This window comes from Microcebus murinus, chromosome 20 (assembly GCF_040939455.1).
Source record: "Microcebus murinus isolate Inina chromosome 20, M.murinus_Inina_mat1.0, whole genome shotgun sequence".
Taxonomy (NCBI): domain Eukaryota; kingdom Metazoa; phylum Chordata; class Mammalia; order Primates; family Cheirogaleidae; genus Microcebus; species Microcebus murinus.
Window position 1 is genome coordinate 10,075,156 of NC_134123.1, and position 26,549 is coordinate 10,101,704.

General features: G+C 47.8%; 1 protein-coding gene across 1 annotated transcript; it reads right to left on the reverse strand.

Moving 5' to 3' along the window:
- Window positions 1-326: 326 nt before the first annotated feature.
- Window positions 327-26,549, reverse strand: CES5A (carboxylesterase 5A). Its single transcript, XM_020282869.2, has 13 exons — window positions 25,995-26,549; window positions 24,716-24,920; window positions 22,557-22,695; window positions 21,033-21,166; window positions 17,832-17,985; window positions 16,269-16,373; window positions 14,363-14,467; window positions 12,881-13,021; window positions 10,048-10,116; window positions 7,359-7,506; window positions 4,081-4,230; window positions 1,880-1,952; window positions 327-1,800 (listed from the first exon to the last, which is right to left on the reverse strand). Exons 1-13 carry the CDS (start codon window positions 26,095-26,097, stop codon window positions 1,569-1,571), a joined length of 1,758 nt encoding a protein of 585 aa, XP_020138458.1. The 5' UTR covers window positions 26,098-26,549; the 3' UTR covers window positions 327-1,568.

Consider the following 26,549-nt stretch of genomic DNA (forward strand, 5'->3'; position numbering starts at 1 on the left):
AGTCCTGGTTATCATGTGGGAGTGCAGCTTTACTGTTGCAAGATCTTCTGGGGCAGGGGTCCTCAAACTGCAGCCCACGGGCCACATGCCGCCTGCCAAGGACATTTATCCAGCCCGCTGGGTGTTTTTGCCGCTGCTGCCTGTCCTGCTTAGCAGCCGACTTGCCCCGGGCCCACAGTGCGCATGTGTGGAATGTGAGCTGCACTCTCCAACGACCCTCCAATGGCCTGAGGGACAGTGAACTGGCCCCCTGTTTAAAAACAGGACCCCTGTTTTGGGGTTTGAGGACCCCTGTAATCTGGAGTTTCTTTATTTCCCCCCTCTGTAGAAGCCAGAAATATGGCTTTTAATGTGAAATTTCCCTAATTTAAAATTAGCTGGACACTAATTCCAAAAGATTTTTAACATTGTGTGGGGTAAACAAAACACTTCTGGGGGCCAGATGCAGGCTGTAAGTTGGAGCAGAAACCCTCCTCTTCTATGTACCTTGTGTGTCATCTTGAAGGAATCACAAAGAAAAGCCAATTCCCCTGGTGAATTACATGTATGTAATAAGAATTATAGGGATATACAGAGTGTGTGTTTGAATGATGGGATGTACAGCATTCTCCCTACCTACCATGTGGCAAATGTTAATTCATCCTTTCTTAACATAAATGCTTTTTCTACAGAGAGAGCCCCCTAAAACTTTAATATATTAATAACTTAAGTCCATTTGTTGCAGTTGCAGTTTCTTAAAACATCTTACTTTTCCTGAGCAGCACTTACCAAATTCACATCATAAGATATTCACTCGGGTGAATGTTCGATTGATGTCTGTTTGCTCACTGTTTAGTAGCAGCCGTGTTTTTGTTCATGGCTATCTCCCCAGCAGGGATCTGCGAGGTATACACTGGGTGCCCAATGTAGATTTATCGGATGGCAGATTAGTCTCAACTCCACTGGGGAAGCCTCTTCTCTCCTTGGTGTCCCTGATCTGGCCCTTGCTGCCTGGTGTTCGACTTCTTGGTTCTCGACCTTGAATGACGTCTGGTTTCCATGGCTGAGGATGCTCTCAGATGCCCCCCACATATCTGCCTGAGCAAGAGAGAAGACCCAGCTCAAACCCAGCAACATCCAGGCCATCTGTACTTGGCTTGTGGCTGAAGCCTCCCTGGGTTGGGGTGGGGGACTCGCATTTTAGGTAATACACGCAGACACCTTCTCTGATATAAAGTCTGCTTCATCTTGGATACTGGGGGCTAGGGCAGAGTTAGCAGCACAGAATTAAATTCTGTTCCCTGAACATATTTTACATTCTGATTTTATTGCGTATGAGTAACAAGATCATTATTATGACAACAAATAGGCCAGCCTTCCTCCAGACTTACTGATGAAATCGAAGACAAATTGCATTTTTTGATGTTGAAAAGAATTCTGTAAAGATCATCCCTAAGTCCATAAAGCATCAGCTAAAGCAGCTTACTCTACGAAGATCTCCGAAGAGAGCAGCTAAACTCAGAAGGAAGCTCATGATTGCAGGAGAAATTGCAGAAGAAGAGAAGCCAAAATTGCACACAGGGAACTTCTCAGGGAGCAAAGGAGAGAAAGGAAGGCAGGAGAAGAGATAGGAGGAGCAGGGAGGAAAGAGGACGGAGGAGAGCTTCAGAAGTTGACAATATCAGAGGGAGGGAGTTTGTCCAAAACTCCACTCTGTCCGCTTTCAGTCTCTTTCCCTGGCTCATGTTCAAGTCCAACTTCAGGTACTTCTCGGTCAAATCATAGGCCGGCCACAGGGGCAGGCCGGCCCCATTAGGATTCCTGCAAGTGGAAATAGAAACAGAGCGAGATCTTCCTCTTCCAACACCCCAGCGTGGGGGAGGCCAGGAGGCTCACTTACCCGGTCCGTGCAAAGTTAGCCCAATATTTCATCATCTTCCTGCTCAGCACTTTCTCCTCCTCTGTGGGTCCTTCTGAAGGAGACAATCACAAAATTCTGCTGCTCACAATGACGCGCCAGAGGCCCCAGGTGCCTCACCGTTGATGGGTCCCTTTCACACCTCTCCTCCTGCTGCGTCCTTATAAGCCGACTAAGTCATTATCTCGTATATGCAGACACCTCGGCTCAGAGCAACTGTGATCCGCCCAAGGAATCGTGGCTTCCAAATGGCAGAGGCTGAACACACATCGTCCCTGTCTACCCTGTGTTCCCCCAGCCATTCCCACGAAGCTGCAGGTTCCTCAGGGACAGAGACCGCCCCTCTCTCTGCGCTCTCTCTCTCTCACACACACACTCTCTCTCACACACACTTTTACAATCACTGTATTTCTTTATTTAAAAAGTAGAAAATGCAAAATGCAAAAAAGAGCATCTCCTTTCTAATGAAAATAAGTTTCCCTCCCATTTCTTCCTTCAGACACCCAATGACCAGCTTCAGAGGCAACCATTTGTCATTTGTTAGTAGATTAGACACTTATTCTACATCTTGCTCTTTTTACTAAAATTAATCTCCTATTATATCTAGGACATTGTCACCTATAAAGTTGCCATCTATTGTTTTATGAACATATGTAAATATATATGCTATTATACAGAAATATAAAATTCATGTATCATGTTTTTAGTCTTCTGCTGGTAAAAACAATGCGTTAGTGTGCACTTATGTTTTTGCACATGTGAAAGTATAATTATACAAAAAAAAAATCCTAGAAGTAGAATTGCCAGGTTGAAGGCTATATGCATATGCATTTTAAATGTCAATAGAGTTTTCTATGAATGTACAAAATTGTCTGTTTCCCACACCTGCTTGAATGCATTAATTTAAAATGTTTTGTTCTTTCCAAACTTGATCGATGGAAAATATTTCCTCAGCCCAAGTTAGTCTGCAATTCTCTTGTTAACGAGGGAGGCTGCGTGGATCTTCATGTGTTTGAAGCCACTTGTGTTTCCTTTTCCAAAACCTCTCTGTTTATATATTACCCAGTTTTTGATTAGGTTGTTCTTTTCTCATCCATTTTAGAGGCTCTTTAGATATCAAGGAGTTTAACCCTTTAATACATATGTTGTTCATTTTTTCCAGTTTGGAGAATCCATGTGCCCTCACGTAGTATGGCCCAGGTAATGCTGCTGAGTAGTAACAGTAATATTTATTAAGTACTCACTGTGTGCTTTATGGGAATTGTTTTATTTAAACCTATGACAAAGACAGTTCTGTTCTGTTATTATCTGTGTTATAAGATGATGTAAGATGACAATGAATACATAAAATAATGAACAAACCTTAGTCACACACCGCAGCTTCTAAGTGGGAAGCTCTGTTCTCGTTGTTGAGAGGCCAGTGTGAAAAGTCTGCATTGCATAATGTTTTTAAGTAAAATACTTTAGTGATGGCTCCTGTGTGTAATCTTCTTATAATTTTTGCTATTGATATAACCTACTCTGATGGGTTTATTATTTTAGGCACCAAATATGTCTTAATTCAGGAATAAATGAGCTAACATCATTAGTAACAGTTTAATAAACACTGGCATGAGGTCATCTAGATCCAGACCACTTTGAACTGGAATGATTAGTAAGGAAAATGTGGTCCCTGCCTTTGAAAGCCCCTGGTGGTAGCCTCATGGGAATTCTGGGAAGAGTAGGGAGGGTGAGACCAGTGTTCAGGGAGAAGGAAGAAAATGATTCTAATATTTTTTTTAAAAAAAACTAGATGCTTCCTTTCACTTGACTGCTTAGGCCAGTTAAAAAAAAAAAAGAAATATTTATGTAATATAAAATTAAAAAAAAATTAGATGCTGAGGGCCCCACAGTGCACACCCCCAGGCTTTAGTACAGAGAGAAGCACTTGTCCAGCAAGTGTCAGCAGCTCTTTTCATCTTGGTTTCTAAAAATATGAGTGGGAACATTTTCCAGGGAAAGGTTGTGTCTCTCTGTAAGCCACAGAGGTGATTAAATCCCCACCTACCGGTCCCTCAGGGCTCTTGCATAGTGGTGTGGTGAACAGAGAGCTCCTATTAACCCTGGGGAGTCAATCTTCTCCCCACCTCATCCCAAGTTCCGTGTTCCTGCGAGAGCAGGAGCCCCTGTGGCCAGTTCCTTACCAAACATGACAATGTCACCCTTCAGGAAGGGACCTCCAAACACAAAGCGGATTTCATCACCGTGGTCAGCTTTGACGAAAGCTGGTTTCGTGTCTTTAAAGCAATGGGGCCGGTGCTGAAACTCGTAGAAGTAGATAGGCGCACCAGCATCTGGTGAAAGGTGAGGAAAGGTCAGGTGTGTTTGCAGGGTGGAACAGGGGCCGCATTCCTACCTAGAGGCCTGGATTTGTGCACCAGGGGTGGGAAAAGCTCAGAGACCAGAGGCTACCAAAACCAACCTAACTTCCTCCTTCCTCATTTGTGGCTGAAATGTCCTGCCAAACTAGCCCCGAACTTCTAGTTCACTATGAATTCATTACTCCTTGGGGCAGCCTGAGAAGGCACTAGTCCTACTTCTCAAAAAAGTCCTTCATATTGAACCAAGATCTACCTTGCTGTGACTTCCTCTCCTTGACTCAGGTTCAACTGTCTGAAGATGACAGAACAAGGCTAATTCCCTGCTTCCAAGACAAACTATGCATTTGCAGTCTACATTCCTTCACCTCTCTGCATGTGTGTCAAAAATTGCAGCGCAAAGACCTTCAGTAGCAGAGAGGTGAAAGAATCTTGGGAGATGGTTAAAAGGATAAATTTTTTGTTACGCACATTTAACTATAATTTTTTAAAGTGTAAAAAAAAAGAGTATACTGTTTAATTTCTAAATATTTATGAATTTTCCAGATTTCGTTTTTTAATACGCTTCTAATTTCATTCCATTGTGGTTGAAGAAGATATTCCATACAATTTGCATCATTTTTACATTTATTGAAATTTTTCTGTGTCTTAACATATGGCTTATCCTGGTAGATAACCCATGTGCACTTGAGAAGAATATGGAATCTAATGTTGTCTGGAGTATTTGAATATATTTAAAATAGTTGATTTAAATAAAGTCTTTGTCTAGTAAGTCCAATGCCTGGCTTCCTCAGGGACAATTTCTATTAATTTTTTTCCTGTATATGGGTCATATTCTCTTGTTCCTTTGCATATTTCATAATTTTTTTTGAAAACTAGAGATTTTGAGTCTTATAATGTAGCAATTCTGTATATCAGATTCTCCCCCCTCCCCTGGGTTTGTTGTTACTGCTTGTTAAAGAGGTTATTGTTTGTTTGCTTGTTTGGTGATGTCTCTGCATGAATTTTGTAAAGTCTGCACTTTGTCACAGTCTCTCTTCTCTTAGCTTAGTGGTCAGCTAGTGATTTCATAGGTCAGCTGGGAGTTCCATAGATGCCTGGAACCAACCAAACAAACAAAGAAAAACGAAAAGAAAAGCTCCCGGTCTTTACAGCCAGGCTGTGTGTGTGTGTTGGACACTCCTTTAACACCCAGCCAGGCAGCTTACGATGCTACCTTAGCCTTCACTTCCTGCTTGAGCGGAGCCTGAGGTTGGCATTCATGGGAAAGCTTAGGGCCTCCTGGGGGCTTTTCTGAACACGCCCCTGGCCACAGCCATCTAGATTGCCAAGAACCTGTGGGCTTTTCAAGCCCTAATTTCCCAAGGTGTCTCCTTGCCTGTCCTTTCCTCCCAAGCTTTTCAGTTAGTCTATCATTTGCTCCAACAGTTATCCCTTATGCCTGGTGGCAGCAACCAATGCATTTACCTATAAATGTCTGTGACAGGTGCCTTCCAGGTAGCTGCCTCAGCCCGAAGAGAGTTCTCATTTAGGTGTCGTAAAGGCAAGCCTTTTGAGCTAGTCATTTAGGGAGCCCCAGACAGGTCAAAATAAACAACGACAATTATTTGAATATAAGGTCTATTTTTGTCGTTCCATTCCTAGGCTGCTATAGCATAAATACAGGTGGTTGCTGTTCAAGGCCACTGCTTAGCAGGGTTGCAGGGAATGCTGCAGGAGTGAGTGGAAGAGCCACAGGGAGACTCAGGGGCTCCTGTCTTGACTAACTGCTTGTAAACCCTTGATTTGTTTCTAGAGCTCTATTAAAATAGATCCTGGCAGTCCCTGCTGGTTCATTCACCTGTTCTGTGGTGAAGTTTCCTACTCCATATACTTTCACTTGTATTATTAATATCTTTTGTACAGCAAAAATGTTTAAGTTTGGTTTTGGATGTCCAGTTATTCCAGCTCCATTTGTTAATTGCTATGTGTGGGTCTATCTTCTGGACTCTCCACTCTGTTCTGTTGTCTGTTTGTCTGACGTTCAGCCCATACCAGACTCTCTTAATTACTGTAGCTCAATGATAGGTCCTGAATCAGGTGGACTGTAGGCCTCCAACTTTGTTATTCTTTTTCAAGATGGTTTTGGCTATGCTCGCATTTCCATATAAATTGTAGAATTTGTTTCTTCATTTCTCCAAAACCATTGCTAAGGTTTTGATTGAGATTGGGATTGGGATTGGGATTGCATTGAGTCTAGAGACCAATTTGCCCATTTTAATGAGGATTTTACTCCCCTGTCATTCCATGAAAATAGTTTTTGTCAAGGTCATCAGTGACCTCCATGTTGCCAAATTCAATAGTCAACTCTCAGTCCTTATCTCAACTGTCACCTAAACAGATCTTATAAAACAGTGACCTTCCACAGCACTCAGTCACCGCTGACCTCGTTCTGCTTTATTTTACTCCATCTAACACATTATATGTTTACCTGTTATTGGTCGTCAGGCTCACCTGCTACTAAAATGTGATTCTCATAATGGCAGGGTCTCCCCCACCACCACCAAGTATTACAATGTAAATCTTTTGCTCACTACTCTATCTCCAAGACCTAGAACAGAGCCAGGTGCATAGTAGTTCCTAGATAAATATTTACTGAAAGAAAAGGAAGGGAAAGGAGGGAGGGAAGGAGAAAAGGAAGGAAAGAGGGAGGAAGGCAGGCAGGCAGGCAGGTAGGCAGGCAAGCAGACAAGGTTTATGTCCCCACAAGTAATCCTGTCTTTCTGATTATTCCACTACTCCTTATAGCTGTTTGGGAAGACACTTCCAGAGAGAAAACAACCTGGAGGATGTCCTCCATAAAATTATAGGGAAGTGGAAATGGTCTACATGATCCTGAAGGAGGGAAAGGAGCAGAAACAAGAACTGATAGACGTCCCCAAACTCTGACAGGCAGGGGAATCGCCACGGTCAGCACAGCACAGCTGCATGCCAGACACACTTGGGAACTCCCTCTGGGTGAGGGGCAGAGGGCAGAGTGGGCAGCTGATCAGCAGACAACATGGGTCCCTGCAGCCACTGGCCTCGCTGGGCTGTGGTCCTGGAGGAGGTGCTCAGAGACTCACCTCTGTGATACTGAGCTGTGACCAACCCAGGGACCACAAAGAACACATCTCCAAGCAAGTCCAGAAGGCTGTCTCGGATTTCCACCAAGGAGTGCTTCTCCTGGAAGTATTCATTAGCCACAACGTGCAAATACTGTAAGGGCACATGCTGTAAAACATCATGGTGACAGGAGATCTGGGTCAACATGAATGGTCAATGTGTTAATAACTTATCTGTGCAGGCATGATTCTGAATGCTTGCATGCAAGGCCTCATTCAATCCACACATCAACTGCATTAAAATTAGCCCCATTTCACAGATTAGAAAACTGAGGCTGATAGAGGTGAAGTGGTTGGTTCAAATTGGTAGGACCATGATTCTTTCACAAGTCTACTTGCATCTGAAGCCCATGCTCCTAACCACAGTACACAGGCCTCCCTATCATCCTTCAGGAAGGAGTCAGTGCTGGGCAGAACTGGCTACACCATTTGCAGGTACAAAGTGAGAATGTGGGGCCCTTGTTCAAAAATTAAGAATTTCCAGATGGTGACAGCAGAGCCATCTTGAAACATAGCACCCTTCTGAACACCAGGCTGTCTGTGACAGCACGGGCCACACATCCACGGCACAAGCCCTGCTCCTGGCACCAGCGCTGCCTCCAGCCCTTGGCTGTTTTCCCAAAGCTAATCAGTCCTTTACAGCCTCAGTCCCCTCATCTATGAAAACTGGCCTGTTTGGAGGATGGCATGAGATGTAAAGAGAAAAGCTCCCTGGCCCAGGGCAGGCCTTCAGTCCTGCTGCTTCCCCTGAGCCCCATTGCCAAGGGCCTTCACAGGGCATTCGATGGCTTCTTTGACCCGGGCTTCTCCCTCTTAACTTGCCCCAGGTACGAATGGCAGAGGGTGAAAGGCGAACTTCAGAAAGATTCAGGGGTCTGCCACACTGGTGATGTTTTAGGGGGGTCTGATCCTCTGGGGAGTGCTGGCCAAGATGCTGCACCTCAGGCCCCTACCACCAAGACAGTGGCACGGCCTCGGTAGCTTGCTTGGAATCTGGAGGTAAGGCAGGGTCCACCATCTGGGAATGCTGCTCAGACTCGTTGATCAGGTGGCTTTTAATCAGGCCCAGAGCAAGGGTGGGCTCTGTAGCAGGTCCAGGCTGTGGTGCAGGGCCCTGGCCACTTGGACTATCTGACCAGCACATCCCATGGTGCTGGAGGTACCCAAGGTGGCTATAGAGAGTACAGTCTCCGGCAAGAACCCATAGGACAGCCAGAATGTAAGGTTCTGGGGTTCTTGAGCAAGGCTGTGTTTTCTGCCTCCAAGAACTACTTACCGTCTCAAAAGCAGCCCCTGGCATGCTACTGGGCCTTGGGAGACCCAGGCCCTTCCATTCCCCTTGCACCTTCCTATACAACCTGCTTTCCACCCCGGAATTGGCTCAGGATACCTTCTCCACTTGAAATGTCCTTCTGCTCAAGGGTCCCTCTCCCCTGAGGCCCAGACCAATCGCCACCTCCTCCACGAGGCCGTCTGCAACCCAGCCTGAGAGATTCCACCATCCGACTGACACTCTGAATGCCTCTCAAACCCTCGTCCCAATTCTTATCCTCACACAGCCACGACTCAGCAAACATCCCTCCAGCAAGCCTCAGGCCCCGAGGGATCCCTGCCCCCAGTCTGGCCCGCTCTGCAGCCAGAAGGATCTTTCTAAAATGGAAACTGAATCACGTCACTCTTCCTTCTGTGCCCAGCCCCTGGGATGAAGTTTACATTCCTTCTGTAGCTTATAATGGCATCAAGCATCTCTCCTGTGGCAGCCAACCCTCAGCTGGTTTCACAGCCCTCTGCTCCCAGTTGGTCCTCTTGGTCCCACCTGGCCCCTCTCACCCTGCCCTCCATCTCCAGACACGCCCCAGCAATCCTTCCAACTGTCCCCGAGGGACCTGCCTGCCCCCTCGGTGGGCCCCCCAGGGCCTCAGACACTCCTCTGCCTAGTGTGTACCGAGGTGTCTCGTCATCCCCACCAGCCCCCACGGCACCCCAGCGCCTAGGGAAGTGCAGGGACATGTGGACTCTCTAATCGTTTGTTCCATGAATAAATGAATGAAACGAACCTGGCCCTGAGTCCACACTGAATGAATGTTTATGGAAAGTAGGAAGATGGAAGGAAGGAGAGAAGGAAGGGAGGAAAGCAATCTATCTCCAGATCCTGGTGTCTAGAGGAAGACTTGAGGCTGATAGGCTGGTGCAGTGAATGAATGAATAAGCAATTAAGTAATAAATGAATGAATGAGGAAATGACTTGTCAGAACTTGGCACAACGCCAGGCTGGCGTGTAGTGAATATGGGTCACTAGACTAGTCCTGTGTGAGTCTCCGAATTCAGAACTTTGCAGACTACAGGTAGATAATTCAGGACATATGCTGCACGCTATGTTATGAACAGTGCGATAGATAAAGTAAATGAATGCGTGGACGTGTGGGAACTATAAAGACTGACGGCCGCAGACCGGTCCAGGTCGGGTTTGGCTGCCAGGTGGGTTACAAAAAGCCTTTGGCTGTGGGGGAGTGTGGGTAAGGGATGGTGGGCCTGCACTTGGGAAAGGTCTACTGAATGAGTAAAGGCGTGAGGTACATCTATCCCCCCAGGTCCCCTCCCTGAGTGTGACCCAGGATGCGTGTTAGTGGGTCACCCGGGGTTAACTCACCAGGAGGCTGTGTATCAGGTGGAAGGCGAGAGACTTGTTGGAGCCAGTAAGGATCTCAGGCATCTCCTTCTGCAGAGAGAAGCAGGTGTCCCCAGTGAGCCATCAGACGGTGAGCCAGTCTCTGCGAGGGCTTGGGCACCCGACTGTCCGCGGGAGCAAGGGAGGAACAGGAACCTTTGAGCCCCAGGCGGCCACGCGTAGCAGCAGCTTAGATGGGTTGGTCAAGTAATGAGTTTCCTCTTCTCACACGCAATGACAGGCAGCCACCCCCTGTCATACCTGCAGCCTCGTGGGGCCCAAGTAGCCACTCTGTGGAAAGGCCCCTGTCATGGGCTATAATGTATCCCCCACAAACTCCTGTGTTGAAGCCCTAACCCCCAGCACCTCCGAATGGGACCGTATTTGGAGACAAGGCCTTTAAAGAGGTGACTGAGTTAAAACTAGGCCATCAGGGTGAGCCCTAATCCAACCTGACTGGAGTCCTTTCAAGAAGAGAAAATTTAGCCACGCACGAGACACCAGGAATTGGAGTGCACAACAGAGAGACTGCACCTTGATCTTGGACTTCCAGCCGCCAGCACACTGAGAAAATGACTGTATGTTGTTAAAGCCACCCAGTCTGTGGCATTTTGTTACCACCGCCCTAACGGCCTGATATAGGCCACGACTTGGCTTCCACACCAAGTTCAAAGAGAAGCCGGAAAATCTCGAAACTGGTGCTTTGCTGTTCTCCTTCTAAAGACTTTTGCAAACAGGGCCCCCGAGAAGTCAGCAGTAGGGTCGGGCGGTGAGGCAGGGAGGCTGGTGGCTGAGAACACAGGCTCCCTGCCCCGCCTTCACCAGCTGTGCACTTGGCAAGGAACTGAACTCTCCCGGCCTCAGGCTTCTCATGCAAGAGGTAGAGACAGCGACAGTCCCCATGCCTGGGCTGTGATGAGAACCGAGTGAGCTGTTATTTGTAACACTCTCATGACAGTGTTTGGTACAAAGGAAGAGCTATGTGTCATTATTTGTTAAATGACCATTTTGTGGCAATGTTATATAGCCTAAAAACATGAGAGGGCAGAAATACCATTCACTTGTCAAATACATCTCCTTAGTACATTTTCTGCTGAAGGTCTTGGGGTAATGAATCACTAGGGTAGATATTTAAACATGCCTGTCTCCTGGAATCTGAGGGAAGCCCTAGAGTCATTCAAGTTATCCACAAGCATAGTTGAACTACTAAAAACCCTCTGTGCATGTTAGTGAGCTGGAATTTGTTTCTGGAGGGTTTCCTTTGGTCTCCAACAGCCAATAATGGATTTAATTACAAGTTCACAGGGAATACCATACAGGCCTTAGAGCTATGCATATCTCATTACCAATTCCCATTCTGTCACTTGAATAATTCCAATAGCTAGCATTTACTGAGCACTTACTACATGCCAGCCTTATTTGACATGCACCTGCGAGGTGGGTATTAATATTGGCCCTATTTCACAGATGAGGGAATGGAGATTCAGAGACATTATGTCACACAGCAGGTAAGCAGAGAACCTAGCATTTAAAGGTAGAGCCTAACTGCATGAAAATTGTACACCGCTGTCTCTGTACTAGCTGGGAGACTTCGGAAAGCCATTTTAGCCTTTGAGCCTCCATTTCTTTAGCCATAAAATGGGAACAGTGATGCCCGTTTGCAAGTTGTTGCACAGATGGCTTGCTAGTGGCACATGGAGGACACTTGGGAACTGGTTGCAGTGGTTTTCCTGGTGGCTGTCATCGGTAGTACCTGCCTTCTTTCTAGCACACACCCAGAAAGCATCGAAAGACCACAATCAGTGACTCAGTTGCCTCATTTACAACATGAGGACAAAATTTCCCAGGCCCCCTTACCCCAAAACATTGCTCTGGAGGTCAAATTAGTAATGGCAGAACATGCTTTAACAACCAATGAACTCAGGATTCTAGTTGTAGACAGCCATCACCTAGCTTTGTAATTTAGCAAACCTCTTTATTTCTTAAGCCCATTCCCCCCAGCTTAAAATGAGGAGGTTGGTCTATATAAATGAGCTTTGAGGGTCCTATGAATGGAACCCTCCACTCTTCTGAGGACAGATGAAAAGTTGACTTCCAATGGGGAAGGTCTTCCTAAATCACAGCTGAGAAATCATGGCTCCTTTTCAGTATCCAGACCTCAGATCAATGACCCCCACTCAGGGGAGCCTTTCCCGACCACCCTTTGCCTGCCCTAAAGACGCCTCTCTCCCCACTTGTGTCCTTCAAAGCACCTGTCACTCTCTGAAATCATCGTTTCGACTTTGTGTCTCATCTGTCTCTCCTGGAGAACGTAAGCTCCCAGAACGGAAGCTGGACCCGTGTTCACAGATGAATGCTCGGTTTTCACAAGCATGTAGTAAAGGCTCAGTATGTACTTGCCAAGTGAATAAAATGATTTGATAATTTTGCAACCTGTACAACCTTGGAGACCGTTCTTGGAAGTCAAAATGCCAAACCATGGCTGGACATGAACAGTTTAAAGGGCTGAAGGTTTTCACACCTATTTGAATGTCAGCCCTGAATACCTTGAAAGCAACCATTTGTAATGTTTTGTAGGAAAGACCAAATGAATCCAATCCCCACTGTAAACCCCATCACATGAGGAGCAAGGCAGACACTTCCTGTGACCCCCCCACACACACACACACCCAGGTCCTCAGTTCCTCCTCTTTCAGACAAAGATTACCACCGTGGGTGGTGGCTCCAGCCCTCATGATGCTTGGTGTTATCAAGGAAAATGCCCAGCTGCTGCAGCATGGCTGTCGAGGAAGCGGCAGACAGCCAGAGCTCTTACCAGGGGCAGCAGGTAGCCACACTCGTGGTTATTGACTCCGATGATAGAAGGAACTGTTTTATATGCTTTCAGAGATAATAACTCTTGCGGCTCATCCGGAAAGAAAAGCCCATCAACCACTCGAGTGAAAGACTTTGTTCTCTGTAACAAGAAGAAAAGAAAAATCAGCAGCTGTTTCTATTCACAAAATCTGCTGTCCCCAAATCCTAGCCAAGCTAATTGAGCCCTGTCTAGCAGTGGTCAAAATGCACTAAAAAGGTAAAAATAAATCACTATTGGCCCAGCTCAATGCAACAGTCCCTGGACAGCTCCGCCGCTTTCTTGGGCAAGGGGGCTAACTTGCCTTAGTTTCTCATCTGCTAAATGGGAATAATAATAGCATCTACCTAAGAAAAATAGTGGCCTAGTACAGTAGTTTTCAAAGTGGTTCCTGGACCAGTAGCATCTGGGAACTTTTAGCAATGCAAATTCTCAGGCCTCGCTCCAGGCCTATTGAATATGAAACTCTGGCGTGCAGCCCAGCAAACTTACTTATCAAGTCCGTAAGGTGGTTCTGAGGCATGCTCAAGTTTGAGGACCACTGGCCAAATGCAAAGGGAAAAATGGGGAGAGGAGGGAGTGGCCAGGATAGTGGGGGCTGGTGTGAATACCTTCCTGAGATGTCTTTCCCAGAGCACTGTGCCTTGGATGTGGCTAGATATTTCTTGAGTCTCAGAAAGCAACAGGGGCCTCTAATTATGGTGTCTTTCAGTTTCTGTTTGGGGAGTTGTGTAGGAAGGACCACATAGAAGAGCTTGACACAACATCAAGTCAAGGACTTATTATCCATTTCCCTGACTCTAGCACACAGTAGATATTCACAGTAGATATTCAATGTATGTCAAATAACTAGCAAATGGTGGAGTCTGACAGATAATGACCTTGCTCTTTCAAAGACTATCAAACGCTCTCAAGATTGGAAGGGACATATAAGATCATCCAGTCTAATTAACCATCCAGTGATTAAAAGTTCATCAATGGTCAGGCAGACCTTGCTTAAATACCTGCAGAGGTGGGCATCTTGCCACCTTCTAAAGGACCTCAGTCCTTCTCCAGACAACTGAGGTTTTAGAAAGTTCTCAGTTATTGCAAACCAAAATGGTTTCCTAATGGAACTTCCAGCTCCTGATCTTGACTCTAGCTCCTGGGGGCATGAGGAACAAGCATGGTCCCTCTTTCCAGTGAGATGCCTTCAGGGACTTAGACAGCTCTTGCATTTGGCTGGATTCTACCCAGGCCAAGCAGTACTCCTGCCTGTCAAGATCCTTAAATTACCTACAAGGGCTCTATGCTTCACATTTGCTTTTTACAGCTGTTACCATGAATCCTCAATTACCCTCTTTTCCAAGTCCCAAATCAAAATAAATAACAGAAGGGTAGGATTTGTGCCCCACTCCATTAAACAGGCCACCCTACCCCCAAAACTCTCCCCTCCCTCCTTACCTGGCTGAGGGCCAGCAACTCCTTGGAGGATTTTGCTCTCAGACACGCCAGCAGGGCCACGGAGTCAGATGCATTGCAGCCACAGACACGTGCAACCACCTGCAACTATTTCCAGAGAAGGACAAGGTCAGAGCACAGTACTGAAAACACCAGGGAAAATAAGAGTTGGAAAGTGTTCTCCGACCAGCCAGAGGCTGGTCCCTGTATATGAGTCCACCCTGCGGCCCCTCCTCAGCCCCCCACACCTGTAACAGAAAGTGTACACAGAGAACAGGCTGGCACTGAGTTATCCTTACTCTCTCTCCTTGCCCTCCTTGTTGTCTTTAGCAAAAGCCAGAGCTAGCGGTGAGGCCATAGAATGGAACCAAAATTCCCGGTCATGGAAAGACCAGTCCTATGAGCATGGGTGCAGTGGCACTAGGACCACCAAAGCCCAGCAGCCCAAGGTTGGGGTGCTAAATGGAGCCAGAAGCCCCAAGAGTGAGGAGCAGCGTTGTAAGCTCTGTAATTGTCAGTTGAGGTAAGACTGGGAATCAGAATCTCAACTTGTCCGCTCTGCCAGAGCCGAGCCTGGAATGCCCTGACGGCCTTTTTTCTGTCCCTGCACCAATCCTGCTCATTCTTTAAGGCCCAAGCCCTGCCCTCCAAGACATCCTTTCAGACCACTGCAAGCCCCACAACCCCTTCCTCTCCTAATCTCCTAGCAGCTCAATGTTCCCTACCTTCCCCACCTAGCCCATTGCTGAACACCTGCTTGCCTTGCCATTGAACCCTCCATATTTCAGCACTTGTCCCTTGAAAGCGGTGATTCTTAATTTTCTGGGAGTTATGGATGCTCTGAGAATCCAATGAAAGCTACAGACCCTCTCCCTGGGAAAATGCACAGCATATAGAGTCTGCATACAATTATAGGGTATTCAAGGACCACCTCCCAAACCTATCCATGGATTCCAGGTTAAAAAAAAAAAACCTTTGTAATAAAAACATTATATTCTCCTTGAGCTTAAGATGTGTTTTATGTACTTACTGATAAACCCACAGGTCCTAATAGAGCTGGGAAAACAGTGGGCACTCAATAAATGTGTGACATATGAATAAATATATGCCCAAACTGAAAGTAGCTTTCTAGAGAATGTTGACAAATCAGTATTCCCTCTGCATCGAGGGTGTTTTCTACAATCTTTTAATTCTATGTTTCTGCCCTTGGAGTACTCTGTTATTTTCTACAAGGTGTTTAAGAAAATATACCTCTAAAACGATTAATACTCCGGAGATAGCTCCATAGCCAGTGGTTAATTAATAAACATGAAGAAATCAGTGCATTTGTTAATTCATTCATCCAACAAACATTCATGGCTGCTCAATATATACCAGGTATTATGCTTGGGACTTGAAGGACAGGGAGACCTTGGTCTCCAGGGCCCCCCTGTCTAGTAGAGAGCTAAGATAAGATGACAGATGATAACTATCTCGGGACATATGCCTCACCTCCCCCTTATAATCAGTCACAGCATGACTTCCCACTGAGCTGGAAACCGCCTCAGGATCTTTCTTAACATAGTACCCGAGGTGGCCATTCCCCATGGAGTAGAGTAGGCACAGGAGACGAGCTGTATGTAATACAAGGGACTGAGTTATATACCACAAGAAAAGAATGACGGATACGATGCAAGAACTATCGCACACACACACACTCAGCACACCAGTGACATGGCATTGTGTGGCTGGACCCATTTCCTGCTGAACCAGGAGCCTTCCATAGAGGAACAAGGTTCCCCTTGAGCCAGCCCGAGCTGTCTTGGGCATGGCCGCTAAGGAAAGACAAGCCCATGGTGAGATGACGGCACTGTCTTAACTCTCCTGACTAAGGAAGAGGCAGCTAGAAAGATGTCAACAATATACCTACATCCTTAGTCTTCTGGTCATTAGTGGAATTCAGGTAAGGGATGATAGCCACCCCGCTCTGCATGATGGCTTTGTGGAATAAGCCACTGGCCATGGGAGACAGGATCTGGAGAGAGAACACAGGAGACCGGGGGGAGGTTATCCAGGGGCTCCCCACCCGTTGCACGTACCATCCACGCCTTCTTTAAAGAAACCTTGCCAGGAAGCCTCCCTAGGAGCTCTAACCTTAGAGGGTGGAAAAAACCCTGGTTTGGGGGTTCAAGGACTGGCTGTGTAGGTTTGGGCAAGTTATTTAATGTCTCTAAGCCCCGGGTTCTTCACAAACTTTGAAGTCAAACATTCAGGCATGTGAGTTTTAGCTCCTTTACTTCCTAGCTAGGTAACCTCAGGCAAGTTGATTAATATTCCTAAGTATCGGTTTTACTCCAGTAAAACTGGTGTAAAAACTGAGCCCATATCACGGAATGATTGTGAGGAGTTGTGGAAGTAATGAACATAGAAGTCTTTGCACAGTGCCTGGTCAAACTTCACTCATGAAATGATGGCTGTTGTAATACGTGAAAAGTTAGGTTAATATAAGCTACCTTAGAAGGTATAAAAATATCTTGTATATTGTCAAGTGTACAGCAGAAGCTCTCTTAACCCATGCAACTGATTTCTGCAATTAACACGCTAAGTGATGTGGAGGGGATGCTGCCCACTCAGAGCCAGCAGGTCACTTTCTAGCACCTCCATTCATTTCTCTCCCACCTGTTTCTTGCCAAGAGTCAGGTGTATTTGCTTCCAAACATGTTTTGTCAGTTGCTTTTGTTATTGTAATTACATAATCAACAAAACATCATAGAAAAAAATGAACTGTACATATAAAAAGATAACAAAGTTATGAGGAAAAAACTCAATAAAGGATAGCTAAAATTATTGCTGTCAAATTAGGTATGGACAAGATAATAGTGAAATATTTGGAGGAAAAGTATAAAACTCCACAATGCACTGCAGTCAGACTATTTTTCAGGCTTCTTTAAGCCTGTGCTCACTGTAAAGAAACTGGAGGTGCAATTCGATGGGTAGTGAATTTTGTGGGTGATTTATGCAAGAGAACCCATGTTGGAACTCGAGTCAGCAGACCAACTCCGAAAACAGAAGGCCCTGTATCAAACCATTGCTATACTTTATGGTTTAACTTAAAATAAAATGTTTGTGTGCATCTTTTGTTCTTTCATACTTTAGCTGAGTTTTTGGTTTTTTTTCCTATTAAATGAGTAATTACCAGTCCTGGTGACTGGATGCTAGGGCTTCTACTCTACAAATATAAGGATTTTTCCTCAAATTGTTACTGTGTGACCTTAGGTGATTCACTGAAACTCTGCCGGGGACGGCTATCTTGCCCATGGAATGAGACTGAAATACGATGTATTGGTGAGGCTCAAGGGACACAATGTGCATTCAAGGGTTCAACACGAAGTCACCAACCAAATGTGAGCCACTCATCATCCTCAACTTTGTAAACCCCCAACCACCACCACCACTGCCCGGGGCCATTCAGGTCACAAAGGGGAGAACTCACCAGGCTGGAGACGCTTATGGCTCCCGCCGACTCGCCAAAGATAGTCACAGAACTGGGGTCGCCACCAAAGTACCGGATGTTCCTCTGCACCCAGGATAGAGCAGCCAACTGGTCCTTGAAGGCCCAGTTCCCTCGAGCGTGTCCATCCCACGTGCTGGGAGCAAGAGACAGCGTGAGAATTCTCAGTTGGCCACGCTCGGGAAGTTCTGAGCAGAGGCTGTGGGCAGGTGTCACCCATGAGGGGTTTGGGAGTCAGAGGCCTGGAGGAGCTGGGGAAACTGGGCTTAGTTCTCATCCTTTGCTGGGGTTTGCATTTCTTTGAGAGTCTGATGAAAGCTACTCACCCAAGAAAAATACACATATACAATATTGTGTGTTCAATTTCAGGGTCCGCATAGTCTCCCTTGAAGCCATGGATCCCAGGAGAAGAGTCTCACTCCTAGGAGTTCCTCTGTACCAGGGAGCAAGGCCTTCCTGGGCACAGCAGTCTAAATAATGACTAAATTTAAAAATAATAATAGCAGCAGCCGCAAAAACAGCAGCTGCAATAGCTCACACTGGACACTGATCTAAGGGATCTACAGCGAATACTCCTATAACCCTCGCGGCTATGAGGTGGGTGGTGCTGCTTTTTCTTGCTTTGCTCCTCTGGGTCCTTTCCCCACCCTTCTCTGCTCTGTACCCCAAAAGCTGCCCTCTAGGAACTGCAGCACCCAGGCCTCCGCTGTGCCAGTCAGTGGGAGGCACTGCAGGTGTGCCCAACTGAGGCTGGGCTCGAGAGAGGCCAGGATGTGTGTCCCACCGCCTGGGCCCCCTCTCTGCTGGGAAGTGCCGCCTTCCACTGAACCTGGGCATGCTGTCAGGACTCCAATGCATGCATCCGCTCCTTCTCACAGACTGGGAAATTCAGGCACAGAAAGGTTAAATTCCCTTGCCCTAGAGCTAGAAAGTGGTAGATTCAGGATTCAAATTTGGGTCTGGCCCCAGAATCCATGCACCCCTCCTCTCCTGCTGCTGTCGCTGGATAAGAAGACAACAAATGGGGAACGATTGAAAATGCCACAGAACCAAATAAGTGCCTGGACCGAAAATATTCACGTGGTGCCTTACCACGTATGCAAGCGATCCCGGACTCCCCTCCACATCCCAGTTCCCCAAACTGCTCCTTCCCCAGGTCCCTTTCTCTGTCCGTGACCTCTCAGCTGGCTGAGACTCCATCTTCTCTCTCTCAGACCCCCATGCCAGGTCAGGAGCTATGCCCTGCCAACGCCACCCGCATTCCATCATGGCTCGGATGGTGGCCCTATCCCTCATTTCTGTGCACTCTGAGAAGCATTCTGCCCGGACAGTTAGGATATCAGCAACAGTGCAGGATTCGCAGACCAGACACTTATTATCTGGGTGACCTGGGGCAAGTCACTTAGCCTGCTTTGCCTCAGTGTTCTCACATCTAAAATAGGGACAATGATAGTGCCCGCTCCACATGGTTGTTGTGAAGATTGACGGTGCTCGGCACACAGTAAGCATGTCATACACACATGTTACATGCATGTTAGCTAGTGCTCTCGTGATCCAGCCACCCCTGGCCTGTGTCAGGACTGTGCAGTGGCCTCCCAGCTAGACTCCCAGCTGCAGTTGGCCACCCCTGGCCCAGCCGCCACTCTGCTCTGGAGTAAGCTTCCTCGTACACAGCTCTCCCAGGGTACTCTTGGGTCCCTCAGTCTGCCTGGGGGAGCTCATGCGCCACCTATGGCCTGGCATTCAAGGCCTTTCCTTATCAGGTCTGTCCCTGTCTTTCTTCATCCATCTCTTGCTGTATCCTCATCTGCCTAGGCTTGAACCCAGATATTATAAACGGTTGCTGGAAACCTCTCTTCCAAAGGAATCTTATGCAGAATCCTAACATATAGAGCTAGAAGAGTAATTGCTCTGGTTGAGGCACCTGTCAGCCTGCCTGGCTGCCACCTCCCAGGTCGTGGGGGCAACAGGCCTAGCAGTTTGCAATATTGCCTGGCCACATCCCTTCCCACTCCCTAGCCCCTGCGAAGGCAGTATCCTTAGCCAAACACACGCTCTCCCAAGCCCTCCACTTCAAACCAAACCACATCTACAAGACGTGACTCCAATGCCACGCCTCTTCTGAAGCCTCTGCAGCGCCCATCTTCATTCCCACAGCCCCGCTGCTCCTCGCTGTCAGAGAGTTGATCGTGTCCTGCCTGGTGGCATGGATAGTTGTGTCTCTGCCTTATCTCTCCCACTAGCCTTTGAGCCTCTCGGAGGCAGGATCCATATTTGAATCATTGCTGCCTTTCACACGGTGTGTGTGGCCTCCAAGCGCAGTCGTGGCCCCGCCCCTCACTACTCTCCCCTTACCTCGCACCTGGTCCGCACTAAACCTGCTAAGTTTCGGGCAGAATCATAGAAGCGATCGAGAGACCCAGCCCTGTTCTGTGACCTCTGGGGTGTTGGTTGGTGTCTCTGTGCCTCCATTTCCCAGTTGTAAAATGGGAGGAACAACAGCACCTTTCCTGCAGGGTCACTTTGAGGGTGAGCTGCAATAACGCACGGAAGGGCGCGGCGCCGTGCCTGGTTCAGTGAGCACGCAGTGCGCGTTAGGCACTACTGGAGTGAGAGAAGCCAACGCGATCAGGCGATGATTCTCAGGTGAGCATGTGACACCACTGACTGCTCACACCATCAGTCTCCGCTTTTCCAGGACACAGCTGGACTGCATTTCCGGTCTCCACTGCGGTTGGGTGTGGCCAGGTGACTGAGTTCCACCAATGGCATGCAAACGGAAGCGATGAGCGCCCCCCCTCCACCCGCTGACCCGGAAGAACCTCCCTTGCACGAGCCTGTGCTCATTCTCCTTCCGCTGGCCAAATGCATTCGAGCTGGGGCCCTGGAGGGTCAGCGTCACAGCCCGCATGCCTGGCTGGCCATGTGGGAGGGTGTCTGTCAATCAGGGACACTCAATTGTACTTGACTGGAGTGAGAATGAGATTTTTGGTTTTTTAAACCACAAAGATTTGGGGATTTATCTGTTACAGCTGTGAAAATTTCCTAACTAATTAGGGCCAAATTTGTTCAGTGCCACTGAAGGCTTATTCCGCCCCTCCCCCTCGGGCTCTGGCACTGCCTGTGGCTACTGCACAGGGACCCCTTGGGGATCTGGTACGCCAATCACTCGCGGAGACTCACGTGAAGAAGCCGAATATTCCGAGCCGGTACTGCGTGGTCACAACCAGCACGTTCTCGTAGGCAGCCAGGGCGGACCCATCGAAGATGGAAGCTGAGCCGGTCTCGAAGGCGCCCCCCGGGAACCACACCATGACCTGGGGAACCACACCAGGGGAGAGTCAGCCCGCCGGCGCCCACCCCCTCCCCTTGCATGTCGGGGGATTCTTTCTTCGGGTGAAATACAGATGCCTCACTTTCTAAGTAGGGCGAGAGGTTTTTTCTTTTGAAGACGCCCTCAGTTAAGTGTGTAGGCTCTGGCATCTGAATGCCTGGTTTTGATTCCCAGCTCTTCCACTGCCTAGCTGTGTGACCTTGGGAAGCTTACTTAACCTCTCTGAGGCTCGTTTTTTAAATCTATAAGATGTGAAGAATGATAGGATGTTGCTTATGATGTTATCATGAAGTTTAAACAAGAACCTCCATCTAAAGCTCCTGGAACAATGAGCAATAAATAGCACACTTTGGGTGCTCAGAAAGCTGTTAACTCAATATCAGTGACCCACAGGGAGATGGAAATCACCATGTATAGGAGCAAAAGGAGCTCAAGATGTTTTAAGACTTTACCTTCAGAGAGAAGAGGAGAGAAGAAAAGAGAGAGAGGAAAAGCAAAGTGTGGAAACTACTATATTGATTAGAAAACTTGGGACCAGGGAACACAAAACAGTATTCAAATGGTATTATCCCTGGTTGTATAGTTAATAACAAACCCCTTCCATTCCCGTTTTGAGGTCATATTGGTGATTACAAACCATGGAGCAGGAAAAGATAAGAAGCCACCGAGGAGGAAGGGGAGCTGGACAAAACGTCTGTTGGCTTTGGTGCCAGGATCTGGCACCTACTGTGTGCACACATAGAGCAAGTCACTTATCCCCTTCTCGTGCCTCAGCTTCACCATCTGTAGAATGGATCCAATCATCCTTACCCACCGGGTTATTGTGGGAGTTAAATAATGTTCTGTGCCCACACACAGCAAGCACTCAATAGATGTTGCTATTACGATACCAGAGAGTGAGTCCCCCATGGCAGAGGCCTGTGGGCGATGAGAGGGTGGGAGGGGGTGGCTAAAAAGACAGAATGTGCCTTTCCCCTACTCAGTTCCAGGGGGATCTTTTACATTCTTAAGGGAATTACTTAACATTATTACCTGTCTTAATTACAGTAGAAAAACTGGAGGATGCTATTGTCCTTTTTTTATAAAAGGATTTATCAAAAAAAAAAAATCAGTCCTTTTAAGCAGTATCGTTTTCTGAAGGTTTATAGATCATTAAATACTCAACAGAGGGGGGGAAACAAAATAAAAATAAAAAGTCACTGTCAATAAAGAATCAATCAGAAAAGTCAATCGAATCTGTCATTCTAATGATTTTTTAAGTTATTAATGGGATTACATTTCCCATTTACCCAACAAGAGGCTAAGTTCAATTCCAGACACACACACACAGCCATCCTGCCCGGACCCCAAGCCAAGCACGCAGGCAGCCTTACCGGGAGCCGGGAGCCCACGTTGGCATGGGCCGGCGCGTGGATGTTAAGGTACAGGCAGTCTTCTGACGTCCCGATCTTGGGGTAATGCACCCTGAGCATGTGTTGATCTGCGAGCAGCCAATCTGAGTTCTGGAAGCACCTTGGAGAAGGGGAGGAGAAAGTCCTCAGAATTGCTATTGAGGTCGGTTCTTGTGACAGTGGGGTGGCCTGGCCATCGTGTCTGCCTGAGCAGGAGAGGTACATGGGAGCTCTCGGTACAGAGTCTGATCATGGCTAAAACCCTCACGGTTTCCAAAACCAACAAACAAACACAGAAACAAGCAAACTATAATTCTTTCTGTTCTGGTTCCTGGCTGGGAAGGCACACTGTTCAGAATAATTGTAGCATAAACCATTAACCCTGTGCTCGCCCCCATGGCTACACAGATAATACAGACATACTTAAGCTGGCTCAGCAATTCCCAGATTGCAGAGAGCAGAACACTGGTTGAGTTTCCAGGGCTTTGCTCTTGTAGCTCCGTCTTCTATTCCCCAGAAAGGCAAAAGGACATTTCCCTACCAGGAACCAAATGAGGTGGACTTGGAAGGAGACTCCTGCATCTAGACTTTGCTCAAGTTGACCCCTCTGCCTGGCTGCCCTCTTCCTACAATCTGCTTGCTCACCTTCTGCCCTCTCTTTCAGATTCAGCCCAAGTGCCACGTCCTGAGCAATTCTGAAATTGCTCCAGTTAGACTGCAGTTCTTTGGAAACACCCTTATATTTTGTGTTCTTTCCTAGAACTCGTCCTAGGCTTGTATATGAGCATTATCATCTTCTCCAACTCAGCTGTGAGCAACTAAAAGCCAAGGACTCTGTCAGTCACCTCTGTACCTCATGGCCCCAGCACAGGGCCTGACACACAGTAAGATCAAGTGCAACTGTATATGTGAATATTTCCACTAAGTGCTCCATTCATGTTAGTTGTTTTCTTAATGGAATAGTATACAGTATCGCTGCAAATCTGCCCCTAGCAGGTGTTTGTGTCCCTTGTCCCTTTGCATGTGGCTTAGCAGAAATCAGGCCTCACTGTTTTCAGCAAAGCCACCTCTGCCTCCCTTCAAATCTGGGTTAGGTAGTTCTCTGTGCTCCCTCAGTATCCTCTTCTGGCCCCCTAATGGTTGCCCTTGCCACTTTGCATTTTAACTGTTAACTATTGTTTATGTCCCTGTCTACAGGCTGCCTGAGGGCAGCTGTGACTAATCTACTGTGGTGTCCCCAACGCCTAATGGAGAGCCAATTATCGGGTTGGTTCTCAATGAATATTAATTGAATGAATGAATGAATGAATGAACAAATGAGTTTTCAGCTTCATGTCCTCAGTCCCTAGAATCACAGAGGGGCATCTACTGTGGCTTAGGGGGTATTCCAGCACCAGGGTATTCCTTCTGCCTGGGACCCCAATACCAGGAACAGATGTGGCCCAACCTGTGGGTGCCACAGAATCTGAGGAGCAAGAAGATTCTTGGGGATTTTCAAGCCCTCCTGCCCACCCATCAGTCTCACTTCACCCACAGTCAACCTGCCAACTGGTTACCCACCCAAGTCTGAAAATCTGCAGTGACTGAGACCTCCTTATCCCCCCAGCCCTCTGTGTCAAAGAGAAACATTCTTGTATCCATCCCACAGGTGTTCATGGAGTTCTCACTAGGGTCCAGGCACCACATCAGGCACAGGTTCAGCTGCCAGAAGTCCCTTTGGTGTGGTTCTTCTCTCTGAAGCCCTAACCCCGCCTGACCACAGAGGCCAAGCCTGGCAAGAGGTCACACGGAAGCACCTGGACACTCCCTTCTGACCAAAAGGGGTAAGCCCACCACAGTGCTGCCCAAAGCTGGCTGGTGCTCAGAATCCCTAGAGAGCTATCGGACAACAGTTTCCTGGGCCCAGCTTGGGAAAGTCTGATTCAGGAAGTTCAAAAGGGAGCCCAGGGAATCTATCATTTTGAAAAATGCCTCCAGCGACTCTGGTGACCAGCAAGTTTGGGAATCAAGAGATGACTGAAGCACGACCGTAGGTCTGTAGCCCTCTGTCCCCCTCCTCTCTCGACCTTTCCCCTTTCCCACCCGGCTGCACGGCCTTCACTCCCCCGACTCCCAGAGTCACGGGCCAGGCCTGGTCTTACAAGTTAGGGTAGGAGGTGGCTTCTCGAAAGTCATTCCAGGGCGATGCAGGCTTTGGGTCTGTAAATCGCAGGGGTCCCAGAGGGGGCGCAGCATAGGGGACCCCGAGGAACACGTTCACAGGCACGGAGCTTCCCAGCACAGTGACTTGCTTCCCCCGGACCCATCCCAGGCTGGTGTTCCTTTGTGGCACTTCAGCAGCGAGCCCTGGGGGGACACATGGGAAGGAGTCAGGAGCTGGGGGGAGGCAGGGCACAGCCCAGCGTGGAGCTTCCCCCGTGGAGACACTCTTCCTGTGCAACGAGGAGTATCTGAGTTCCCCTTCCAGGAATCCATGTCCACCGCTTCCTCCAAGATTGCCTTAGAAGTCACCTTCACGAGACCACTGACTTCGCTTCTCCTAGGAGCCCAGCTCCAAGCTGTAGAATTTTTCCTGGTTCACTTGGGAACCCACCTCCCTTCTGCTTTGCAGCTTTCCCTTTCTACAGGGCCAACACCAGGCAGGCCGTGCAGATCCCAGGACCCCACGAAATCGTCTGCTCAGGGGCTCCCGCACTTCTGCCATTGCCATACGCACCAGCACAACTGCTGGGACATCCGTGCGTCACCTGTATGATAAGCTTTTTATTTTTCTTAGATTTGAATAAGCTCCTTCTAAAATTTTAGCTAGAGGAATCCTAAGCAATAACAGCTATGGAATTGTGGCGTAGATGCATTAAGTATATGCTTTTGAATAAACATAACATAAATATTCAATGACAAAATATACAACATTAATATGCAGATGCCACCTGAAATCAACTCATCCACTTCCAAGGGTATGAACGTGGCACTTTCGGAGACTGGCAAGCAGGCGACTTGGTTCCAACACAGATCCTTGAGAAGCAAACAGCCCAGGACTTACTTAGCAGGACCTGGAGTCTGGGCGCTGTTTCGAATGTCTTCCCATTACCGAAAGTCCTGCCTCCGTAGCCAGACTGCAGAAGCACAGATTCTGTCCCACGCCCTACCCTACTGCCCAGGACAGAGCTCGTCCAAGTCCCTTGCAAGGTGTGAGCAGCTCAAGGGCAAAACGAAGGTCTTCTGGGCCATACCCGTGCCCAAGAAGGAAGCCCTGGCCCTCGGCTGTCAGCAATGCTAAGACATTCATGCCCTAAGTGTACTTACTATGTAGCCCTCCGTAGGTCTCAGAGACCTCTGAAAAACAACTTCCTTTCCACCAGTGGCAAATTCTTCCCCATCCTTATGCTGAGCGCCCTCCTCTCCCACTGGGTGTCTCACCCTTGGTGGCGGCTGCGAGGACCCCAACAGCCCAGATCAGGGCCTGGCGTGGGTACACCCAATCCCTGCTCATCCAGCTGCTCCGGCTGAACTCCCTGGACATCCACGGTTGCTGCTGGCCTCAGAAAGCTTTGGTCAGGGGCTGGAAAGGGCTTCCTGTTAACAGGCAAATGCTGAGCAGTCAGACACAGGTCTCAGGAATAGTGAAGAACAGCGTCCGACCAATATTTTCAGAGGAATTGGCCAAGCAAGACTTCCCTGTTCTGATTTACATAAAAAGAAGCTGATGATTAACTCTTGAAGTGGGGAAAGGCCGTGGACTCATAGATTTGGAAGAAGTAGAAAGGACATCCGAGGTCAGGTAAGCCAGGGGTCTCTACGTCAGACGCCTCCAGGAGCCGTGGAGGCAGCAAGCAGGCAATGCTGCTGGCCAGGACAGATGAGCAGAGAGGGTGGGGTTGTGGGAAACTGTATAGCACACACTCTGTCTAAACTCTGTGACTTCTCAGCTCCAGAAACATGTGGCCTGTGACAGTGTAGGCAGGCCAAACCAGA